Source organism: Sus scrofa, chromosome 6, assembly GCF_000003025.6.
Source record: "Sus scrofa isolate TJ Tabasco breed Duroc chromosome 6, Sscrofa11.1, whole genome shotgun sequence".
Lineage (NCBI taxonomy): Eukaryota > Metazoa > Chordata > Mammalia > Artiodactyla > Suidae > Sus > Sus scrofa.
Window position 1 is genome coordinate 152,244,997 of NC_010448.4, and position 12,381 is coordinate 152,257,377.

General features: G+C 39.0%; 1 protein-coding gene across 1 annotated transcript in view; it reads left to right on the forward strand.

Moving 5' to 3' along the window:
• The window catches only part of C6H1orf87 (chromosome 6 C1orf87 homolog), an 82,267-nt gene extending 70,566 nt beyond the window's left edge, over positions 1–11,701 (forward strand). Inside the window, 2 exon segments of the mRNA XM_021097622.1 lie at positions 267–474; positions 10,064–11,701. Coding sequence (XP_020953281.1) covers positions 267–474; positions 10,064–10,224 — 369 coding nt within the window. The 3' untranslated portion in view covers positions 10,225–11,701.

Sequence of the window (12,381 nt, forward strand, 5' to 3'; positions counted from 1 at the left end):
TTTTGTGTAAATCAGAAATGCAAACTGAATAAAAGTCATGATTTCACGCTTCTCCTAAAGAAAAATAATAACATAGTAGTCTATATCCAGTAAGACCTAGCAGATACGGTCCTATGGCACTGAGAACTTTAAACTCATCCTCCAGCTTTATGAAGCCAGACCTGCAATAAATCTTGCTAGCTGTGCAACTTCATCATTGGCAAGAGCCTGGGGGAACTCTGGGTGGTGGATGTGTTGCCAGTGAGATGTTTGTGTTGTTTTGGTAGAAAACTCCAGAAGAGGATTTGCAGCCAGAAAACCCTTCTGCTGAGACATCAGCTCCCAAAGATCTCCTGAGCGCTGTGAAGATCAGGCCAGTCTCACAGCCTTTTGTGAGTCCAGTGATGAAAAATGCATCTGGAGAATGTGAGATATGGAGCGACAGGTTCAGGAGGCTAGAAAATGCCCTCTACCTGTGTGATCTGAGTAATACAGGTGAAGTGTGCCACTTATTGCTCATACACCCATTTGTGTTTTAGTCTGAAACCTCTCTTTCTCTTACTCCTTAACAAATACAATTTGTATATAAGCTGTGTTCCTGGTGCTGTGCTGAGAACAATCAGGAAACACAAGGATGAATCAGACATGAATCCTCATCAGTTGCTTACAGTTTCTCTGAGTCTAACCCACAGTCCAGTCTTTTCCCTGATCAAAATCTTTAGCATGCCTGCTAACAGACTGAACTCTAAACTCTTCAGCAAGGCAAAAGCTGGTCCCTGTCCACCTGACTAGTCTCTTCTTCAGCTGTAATTCCCTCAGCATATCTTATTCTGTCTAAGGAATAACTTGCCTTCCTCAAACATCCCTTGCTTTCTCCTGTGGCTGTGCCTTTTCTAACCCTATACCCTCCACCTAAACTGTCTGCCTCTCCTCTACCTATCCTACTCCCGCCAGCTTACTGCTTTGTCCACCTCACTAATTAATGCCTAAACGTCTCTTATGTTGGAACAAAAGGTCCATTCCTCTGAGATACCCACAATTTCCCCAGACAGATTTAGGCCAATCTTTTATCTGGCCTCTCAGAGTTCTTTAAGGCCCATTATCATGTTTGATATTATGTATTTTTTCTATTTGAGACTTATAACTTTCTACCAGCAGACTATATTCCCTTTTTATCCTGGGCACCTTGCACGATTCTGTTCAGCCTTTTTTTTTGAGAGAGCAAATAAATGAATGAAAGTACATAAATAACTAAATCCAAATAGAAGGTGATAAATGCCATTAAGGGATGCTATGTGGGCATTCAGAGAAAAAAGAAGACCTTTCTAGTGAGGTGATCAAGGGAGGTTATGTTAGTGTGAAATTGGTCATTAAACATAAAGTACACTTTGTATACAAAGTAATGAAATAGAGGGCTTTTTCTGGCCAAGCTGCAAGTTAACCAAGTATTATGTATGAAGCTCAACATAAGGAATTTGGCTTGAATAGAATATAAGCGCTATTAAGAAGAATATTAAATTATAAGGTGAAAATATAGGATAGGATCAGATCTAGGAAGGTCTTAAAGGACAGACCCATAAATTGGGATTTATTGAAAGATAGTGAGTAGCACTTTACATTTCTAAGCAGGGAGTGGTTTGGTGAAGTTGTAGTTCAGAAAGGTCTTTGATGACTATGTGCAGAATGAAGGAGAAATTGAAAACAGAGCAAGGATAAAGGGTGCTATTGCAATATCTTTTTTTTTTTTGTCTTTTCTAGGGTTGCACCCGGGGCATATGGAGGTTCCCAGGCTAGGGGTCTAATTGGAGCTGTAGCCACTCTCCTACACCATAGCCATAGCAACACGGGATCCGAGCCATGTCTGCAACCTATGCCTCAGCTCACTGCAATGCCGCATCCTTAATATTGCAATATCTAAATGACAGAAAATGGAATCCAGAACTCAGTGAGATACCTGTGGTATGGAATAGAGGGAGCAGATACAAAAACACATGCATTGAAATTGCTGTATTATGATGTTGATTGATTTGTGTATGTTGGACCATCCTTGTGCACCTGGGATGAATCCCACCTGGTCGTGGTGTATGATCTTTTTTATATGTTGTTGGGTTCAGTTGGCTAAAATTTTGTTGAGAATTTTTGCATCTATACTCATCAAAGATATTGGCCTATAGTTTTCTTTTTTGGTGGTATCTTTGTCTGGTTTGGGAATTAGGGTGATAGTGGCATCATAGAATGTCTTCAGGAGTGTTCCTTTTTCTTCAACCTTTTGAAAAAGTTTAAGGAGGATAGGTATAAGTTCCTCTTTGTATGTTTAGTAGAATTCGCCTGTGAAGCCATCTGGTCCTGGACTTTCATTTGTAGGAAGTGTTTTTATGACATATTCAATTTCATTTCAAGTGATCAGTCTGTTCAGTTGAGCTATTTCTTCTTGATTCAGTTTTGGCAGAATGTAAGTCTCTAGAAAATTGTCCATTTCCTCTAGGTTGTCAAATTTGTTAGCACACAATTGTTCATGGTATTCTCTCATGGTCTTTGTATTTCTGTAGTATCCATTGTGACTTCTCCGTTTTCATTTCTTACTTTGTTTATTTGAGTTTTTTCTCTCCTCTTCTTGGTCAGTCTAGCCAGAGGTTTGTCAATTTTGTTTACCTTTTCAAAGAACCAGCTCTTGGTTCACAAGGATGGTTCAACATAGGTACATCAATCAACATCATACACCACATTAACAAAAAAAAAGTCAAAAACCACATGATCATCTCAATGGATGCAGAAAAAGCATTTGACAAAGTCCATCATCCATTCATGAGAAAAACTCTTACCAAAGTGGGAATAGAAGGAACATACCTTAACATAATAAAAGCCATTTATGACAAACCCACAGAAAATATAATACTCAATGGAGAAAAGCTAAAAGTATTCCCAGTAAAATCTGGTCAAGACAAGGATGTCCACTCTCACCACTGTTATTCAACATAGTACTGGAAGTCCTACCCACTAGCAATCAGACAATCAAAAGAAATAAAAGACACCCAAATAGGAAGAGAAGAGGTAAAACTGTCACTGTATACAGATTACCTGATACTATACATAGAAAACCCTAAGGACTCAACACAAAAATTATTCAAACTGATCAACAAATTCAGCAAAGTAGCAGGATATAAGATTAACATTCAGAAATCATTTGTATTTCTGTATACTAACAATGAAATATTAGAAAAGGAATACAAAAATATAATATCATTTAAAATTGCACCCCAAAAAATCAAATACCTCGGAATACACCTGACCAAGGAGATAAAAGACTTATATGCTGAAAACTATGAAACATTAATCAAGGAAATTAAAGAGGATTCAAAGAAACAGAAAGATATTCCATGCTCCTGGGTGGGAAAAATTATTATCATAAAAATGGCCATTCTGCCCAAATCAATCTACAGACTCAATGCAATCCCTCTCAAATTACCCATGACATTTTTCACAGAACTAGAACAAACAATCCAAAAATTTATGTGGAACAAGATCAAGAATTTCCAAAGCAATTCTGAGGAACAAAAACCAAGCAGGAGGCATAACTCTCCCAGACTTCAGGCACTATTACAAAGCCACAGTCATCAAAACAGTGTGGTATTGGTACTAAAAGAGACAGACCAATGGAACAGAAGAGAGAACCCAGAAATAAACACAGACACCTATGGTTAATTAATCTTTGACAAAGGAGGCAAAAACATAAAATGGGAAAAAAACAGTCTTTTCAGGAAGTATTGCTGGGAAACCTGGACAACAGCATGCAAATCAATGAAACTAGAACACACCCTCACATCATACATGAAAATAAACTCAAAATGGCTTAAAGACTTAAATATAAGACAAGACACCATCAAACTCCTGGAAGAGAACATAGGCAAAACATTCTCTGACATTAGCCTTACAAATATTTTCTCAGGTCAGTCTCCAAAAGCAATAGAAAAAGCAAAAATAAACCAGTGGGACCTAATCAAACTGACAAGCTTTTGCACAGCAAAGGAAACCAAAAAGAAAACAAAAAGACAACTTACAGAATGGGAGAAAATAGTTTCAAATGATCCAACTGACAAGGGCTTAATCTCTAAAATTTACAAACAACTTATACAACTCAACAGCAAAAAAGCCAACAACCCAATGGAAAAATGGCAAAAGACCTGAATAGACATTTCTCCAAGGAAGATATACAGATGGCCAACAGGCACATGAAAAAATGCTCAACATCCCTGATTATCAGGGAAATGCAAATCAAAACTACCACAAGATACCACCTCACACCAGTCAGAATGACCATCATTAATAAGTCCACAAATAACAAATGCTGGAGAGGGTGTGGAGAAAAGGGAACCCTCCTGCACTGTTGGTGGGAATGTAAGCTGGTACAACCACTATGGAGAACAGTATGGAGGTACCTTAAAAAACTAAATGTAGAACTACCATATGACCCAGCAATCCCACTCTTGGGCATTGAAACTTACACTGAAAATGACACAGGCACCCACATGTTCCTTGCAGCACTATTTACAATAGCCAAGACATGGAAACAACCCAAATGTCCATTGACAAATGATTGGATTAATTTTAGTGGTATATATATATATATATAATGGAATACAACTCAGCCATAAAAAAGAATAAAATCATGCCATTTGCAGCAACATAGATAGAACTAGAGACTCTCATACTGAATGAAGTAGTCAGAAAGAGAAAGACAAATACCATATGATATCACTTTTATCTGGAATCTAATGTATGGCACAAATGAACATTTCCACAGAAAAGAAAATCATGGATTTGGAGAACAGACTTGTGGTTGCCAAGGGGGAGGGGGAGGGAGTGGGGTGAATTGGAATCTTGGGTTAATAGATACAAACTATTGCCTTTGGAGTGGATTAGCAATGAGATCCTGCTGTGTAGCACTGGGAACTATGTTTAGTCACTTATGATGGAGCATGATAATGTAAGAAAAAAAGAATATATAAATGTATGTGTAACTGGGTCACCATGCTGTACAGTAGAAAAAAAAATAATGTATTGGGGAAATTTGAAAAAATTTAAAAAAAGAAATTGTTGTAGTTACATACCACAGTTCATGAAAAATTAATATTATATTTGGAGTCTAAAAACATGGCACACATAGAAATGGTGGTTGCCAGGAGAAATGGGTAAATGTTGCTCAAAGGGTACAAACTTTCATTTATAAGATTAGCAAGTTCCAAGGATTTAATGTACAGTGTGGTGACTTTCATTAACAATATTGTATTGTGTATTTGAAAGTTTCCATGAGAGTAGAACTTTTATGTTCTCGCCATAACAAAAACAACAACAACAACAAAAGGGCAGTTATGGGAAGTAAAAGGATATGTTAACTAACCTTATTGTAGTTAACATTTCATAACATACACATGTATCGAAGCATCAGATTGTATTGCTTAAACTTATGCAATATTACATATCAATTACATTCCAGTACAAAAAAGTTAGTATACATATTAGTACTTTCTAGAAGTAATCATATAACACCACCAATGCCTTTTTATTCTCTGTGTGTTTTTGTTTCATTTTGCTTTGAATTTCCAATGCCAATTAATTCTAGACCAGGTATAGTATAAATACTACATGATACCCGAGGACTTCTAATAACAGTATCAAAGAGGGGAAAATTAAAATTGTAGATGAAAAATTCACCTAACTGAATGAGAAACTATTTATTAAACATCTGTAATGAGCCCAGCCCTGTGCTGGAGGCTGCACCAGGAGGGAAACCAGAGAGGATGAGACACAGACTCTGGCCTCAAGGAACCTTTAGGTAAGACACAGATACTGCCAATAGTTTAATCCTAGTAAAATAAACAAAAAATATTTAAAGACAGAATATAGTAAAGTATTATAATTAAAGACACCGACTGAGTTAAAGAATCCCAAGGAAAGAGAGAAATGATGAAAAGAAGCTCATTGTCTAATGTGGGCTGGGTACTCAGAGAGGGCTTCCTGGAAGAGAGAACTTGAGCTGAACCTGAAGGAGAGGTAGACTTTGCAAGCTGAGTAGGGCATTCTGAGTTCAAAACCATCTTCTGCAAAGACTAGATGGTAGGAACGAGTATGATGGGAGAGAGTAAGCAAGACAGGACTGGAGGTCATGTTGGATTAGATAGTGAGGTTGAGACCCTGCCATGAATCCTGAGGGCTAGGATGAGGCTTAAGTCTCTTATCCAGTGTTCACCAAAGTCTCAATCAGAGAAGTGAAAGGTGAAGTGGACAATTTAGGGAAGATACTGGGGTGGGGGAGAGAGATCAAAAGGTTACTGAAATAATAGATAGGTCTAGGTATACATATCAAGACTATTATAGTGGTGATGGGATTACAAATAAAACAAAACGAAAACTCAAATAGAAAAGAAGTTTCTAAAGAAACAAATGCTGAGTTTTGATGATGAATGATGGACCATAAACTTAGTTGCTAAGAGACTTTCCTAAGACTGGGACTTTTCTCAGACTTCTCAACTGTTCTGGAAGAAAATGGAGTTTTGTTGACTTTGGGGCAGATTCCAGCAGATTTGAAATGCCTTTCTCATGGTCTTTTCACTGTTTATGCCTGTTTTCTCTGTTTCTATGAAATTCATCAGTTCCTCAAAAGCCAAGGAATATGTCAGTCAGATCTGGAAACATCTGTAACTATCTTTAATGAGGAAAGAGGATTAACTGAGGTCATCTTGTTGGTTTATTAGCCACAGTTGTTAGCAGACCACCACAGCCCTCTAGACACTGAGCGGAAGATCCCTACTCTGCCTGTTGATGAATCAGTGCTCTTTATTATGTGCAAAGAAATATGTAGGCCAGGGTGTTCCTCATCCAGGCTGAAGGAAGAACATCCATCATCAAATTAGTGTTTCTGGGAACCTATTCTGTTCTTATTATTTAATGGGGGTTGTCAAGAAAATATCCTTGAGGAGAAAGAGTAAGGAATGACTATGAATAACTGGTCATGTTTTCCAAAGAAAGATGGGTGGTTGGGATCAATGTTTGAGTGACTAGTAGATTAGGAATTTTCCCAGTGGACCAAAGACTAGATAGAAAATACTTTCAAGTTCAAGGAGGCAATGAAAACCTTCAAGGACATTTTCTGCATGGGACCAGACTTAACATACACTGCATCACTTACTCCTCACATCAACCACAGGCTAAGGGATTAATGTCCTTATTTACAGAGAAGCAAGCCAAACTCAAAGCGATAAAATATCAGCCAGTAGAAAGCTGAGGTATAAGTCTAACCCAGGTCTATTGGGCTTCCCACTAAACCAAACTCCCATGACATACCAGAAAGAGCATGAGATTTTGCGTGTTGCTTTGCTGGTTTGTTTCTTTGTGTGTTTTCAACCCAGATGACTTAGACTCAAGTCCAGACCTCACCAAATGCTGGCCTGAAAGTCAGTCACTGTATTCTTTAAACCTGTTTCCTCATCTAAAAAAAGGACTGATAATAATAAAACATACTTCCCAGATTTGAGAAAGGATCCAATGAGATTTAAAAGTTCTTTGTAAACTATAAAATGAAGCGGATGCAAAGAAGTGCTTCTTATTTCTTTCATTTTGTTTCTGGTGGGATAAGGACAGGCTTTCCAACTCTAAGATGAATTGTAAGGGTTATTTTATGCAGCTGTCCTGGACATCTCCTATTGACTGCAAATTATACAGAAACAAATTTCAGTCAATGGATTTTCGTCTGACACTGGGAATCTTCTACTAGTGATAAGCTTAGAAGATAGAAAAAGGCCCCACATCTACCAACAGTGATTCTTAGATGTATTTTTTAACATTACTTCTAATTTTTGCCTAAAATATAATCTGTACTATATGTATTTTTAATAATTCTTCTAATTAAAATATATTCTTATGTATATTAAATAATGTATAGTGTTGATAATATAACTATCACCACTATTCTTTTTGTCTTTTGTGTTTTTGAGGGCCACGCCCATGGCATATGTAGGTTCCCAGGCTAAGGGTCCAATTGGAGCTGTTTCCGGTGGCCTACACCAGAGCCACAGCAACACCAGATCTGAGCCGCGTCTGCAACCTACACTACAGCTCACAGCAATGCCGGATCCTTAACCCACTGAGCAAGGCCAGGTATCGAACCTGCAACCTCAGGGTTCCTAGTTGGATTCGTTAACCACTGCACCACGACGGGAACTCCTATCATCACTATCCTTTAATAATACCTTCATTAATGAGTGCTCAGTAGTTCTGGGCACTGTGCTAAGTAGTTACCATTTTATTAATTTTCATACAATTATCCCCATTTTAGAGCCAAGGAAACTGAGGCTCAAAAAGATTAAGCACCTTCCTCAAACAGATGTTTACTCCAGAGTCTGTGACTTATATTTCTAGAGGTAGAGTATGAGGCAGTGTCTGGAGGGATCCAACCTAGACCAGGTCAGGAGCAGTCAGCCAATCCAGAAAACTGCAAAGATACGACTGACCAGCCCAAAGAAAGATATTTCTGCAGAGGAATGGACCAACATTCTAAAAGGAGGAATAGGCAATAAACATATCTGAGTAGAATGGACAATAAAAAAAAACGGTAGATTGGATAGGGTGGGGTGGGGCAGGACAGCACAGAACCAAGTAGAACTGAATAGATAAATCACATTAGGACTCCAGCTGTCCGTAGTCTGCTGTTTAGAACGCTCATTAGAGAATAGTTCAAAAGGGATCATCACTCTCAGCCATCCTTGCCCATTTACCCATAAACAGAGCTTAAACAGAGATGACAGGTATCCATTAGAGCCCAACTCTGACTGGTCTTGGCTTTCTACAAAGTTACCAGGGGAACACTCCGTCTGGATTCTTTGAGAAAAAATTTCACAATCATTATTGCCGGCTGCACAAGTACAAGCGAGTAACAGAGCAGCATGAAAGAGATGTAGCTTTCACCCCATTAGAGATATTTAAAAGCTTGAGTTGATACCTGTAGCAGAGATCTTCACAATTAAAGGAAAATATTTAGGAAACAATCTGAGCCCTACTTAAAACAATCTCTTCCCCCTCATTCTAAAATGCAGTGTGGTGGTTAAATGCATGGATGAGAACAACTTTGGCCAAGATTTCCCATCTCTTTCCCTAAGCTTCTCCCTCCATAAAATGGGTGGTTTTGAGAATTAAATGAGTTAATATTGGTAAAATATTTGGAGGATTGCCTGAATCATGGTAAATGTTATAGATGAATATCAGTAATTAATGTTGTTGTTGTTGCTTCAACCCTAGTTAATTTTCTGCATCTCTTATCATCTTGAGGATCTTCCTAGGTCACAGACCACTTCTCAAAATCCTCTATATTCCCAAGCACAGTATCTGACATCTATAAACTCACAATTAGGGGCTTATGAACAAGTTATTGATTTTTGCCAATGTCATGTTTTACACTTAAACTCCTCTCTGCAACTATCAAAATTTACTCACCCTTAGGATAGAAAGCACATTGGCATTGGTACATGGGTACCAGAAAATATACCCTGTGATGGTAAGCACCACCACCCCTACTACACATATTTAGACTCTAAGGCACAAGAAGTTACCTGTATTTACTGACGCCCTCCAGCTTGCTGTGTAATCACAGTAAATACCTTTCCAGAAATGTATAAAAATTGAGCTGTTTCAATCCTGAATGTTTAGGAACAGATATGAATACTTCAAAAAGCTAAACATAAATCAGGGCAGTTAGGAATTATTTTCAGTAGGCACCCCACCATTTTCAAAATTTGGCCTTTTAAAATTTCACGGTTACAAAGAACAAGCTAACATCACTTTACAATCTACCATGGATTTTATTGGACCCCAATCCCCTCTCTCCCACATCACCCTCAAATTTCTCCTGACATCTGTGATGCATAGCCAAGACTGTAAATATCTTTTTAGGGTGTCACTTGGTTTTTAAGAAGTCTAATGTTTCAAGATACTAGCTTTTAGTTTTTGCTCAGAAATCATTCTAGCTAACGCATTTTCCTCATTTTTTGTTTTCTCTCTTTTAAAAACTCCCACACACCCAACTCAATGACAGGAGTCGTGGAGAAGGAACGGGCCAGACGCCTCATTCACAACTACAATCTCATTTACAACCTGTCCCTGAGCCCTCGAAAAATCGACCAAGCCTTGCGGAGATTCCGTGCGGGAGAAAATATGCTTCTGGAGCCAGCGCTTCAGTACTTAAAGGAACTATGATAACAAGCCCATATTGTGAGAACAGATGTTCCCTTTATCTCGCTTTTTACCCAGACACGTGTTTCCCACCCCACCCCCCCACCCCCGCCTGAGTGCAGTGGTGGAGGCACTGTCAGAGCTGAGGCTGATGCAGCTATTGTAGACATTTTGAACTTGGACTTGGTTTCTGGCTATGATGCTCGCTCATAAGCAGCTCAAAGTGATCTGAGAAAACCAGGTTTTTCTGTTCTGAGGTGGCAAGAACCCAGTTTCTTAAAACATCCTTCTATTCTTTTAAAGCTGATGATGAATATTCCATGATTTTTCTCTATATTTCTTATCACAACGTGGTTTTGCAAGCCCTGCAATTCCATACTGTTCAAAAGAAGCTAGATGTTGTCAACTCCCAAAAATGCCTGTCACATAGTAGATCTAAATATATCTTCTTTGGATAAGTAAGTCTGCCCTTCCTCTAGCCACCATTCTAGGAAGGATTTCCATATTATAAGAAAAAGAAAAGTATTAGAAATATATTATCTTAATACTAATCAGTAGAAGCAGAATTTTAACTAAGATTTTCTGAACAAGTCCAATATTTTCTCCAATACAAAACTAGATAATGTTATTCTGTCTTCAGGGATATTTTCCCAGAATATTTGATACAAGTTTTCAAGAGAGATGCCTGGGACAAAGGATTCTGGAAATAAGTAACATCTTTGCTTCCTCTGGCAGGAACATCAAGTCAGTTACTGGACTCAATCATAAGGCCCTGAAGGGCACTGATTTTCCCTTGCCCCATCCTTTGTGTCCAACATCTCATAGAGCTCCTGCACACAGCCTCAGTACCCACCCACCAACATACATAACTGGAGGTGAATCCATTGACATAGAATGAGGCATGAAAGCTGTCCTCAAATACATGGGACCCTGTAGGTTTCACATACCCTATACTCCTGCAGCCCTGGCTGAGGGAATGCTTCTATAAGTGGGGTAACCATGGCCAGATCTGGATCCACAGTCACCCCACTAACCACCACCATCCATCCTTCAACACAGCAGAAAACCAGCCAGATCCTAGCTCTGGCACTTGGTAGGTGACAGCTTTGGCAAATGTTTGATCTCCCTGAGCTTCTTCAGTTCCTTCATGTGTGAAACAGGAGTAATTGTACTTTTCAAGGGAGTGTTATAAACACTGGAAACCATGCCATTTGGACAGTTGCTTGTATGCAATAGCTACTGAGCTTTAGGAAATTTGAACAATGGTCTGTGTGAAATGACCTAGGGAGGTAAGGCTACCACTACAGCACAAAGTTTGAGATATATCTGCCTTCTAGAGCCAAATGCCAATTGCTCTTGAATCATCTACTGTCTGGAGTTCTCCACAGCTTCACCCCAGGATGTGTGTGGTGTATGTGTGTATGAGGAGGTGTTTTGCATGACTTGCACTTGCTAACATAAATACTCATTAGCTTTACTCTGAGTAAGCATTTAAAAAAAATAAAAACTCCACTTTAATCACAGAGAATAGCTTAGAAATCTAGGTGACCCTGTGACAGCAGAGGTTAAATGAGGCAAACCACTGGACACAAGCAGCAGAATGCCGTGAGATCATTGTGCTTCAGACTATGTTTATAGCCTCTATAGGACTTCTCCAGGGTTTACTTATGGAAAATATGATACCTTTCTTTTTTCCCAGGTCAGTGGTATTTCATATGCTCCCTCTGACTGCATTGTTGTGAACCTCAAATAAACACTGGGTAGACGGAATCTGGTTTTCTAGCAGAATCTTTCTAATGGGTGTTTGTGTATAGCAGACTGATTAACCTCCAGGATGCCTCGAAAGGACTTGGTGTCAACTGTGTCTGCCCCAACTATCTGAAAATCTAGGCCTCTAAGGATGGAAAGAATACTGGGTACAACAGAGGCTGGGTCTCACCATCCGGGCAGACTCTTTCCCAGATGTGTGACCCTGAGCAATCCTCTACCTCCCCATAGAGTCATTCATATTGGAGGGGATAATGCATGCAGTTCGCCTGACATTGTACCTGCCACACAGACATGCTCCGTAAGGAGGCAATGGTTTTCCAGATACAGACACTTTATAAGTCAATAGTTGGCCCACTGATGGTGTGGTCCTGGAAAGCAGAGACAGCATCTTCCACATTTTTCTTCATTCTC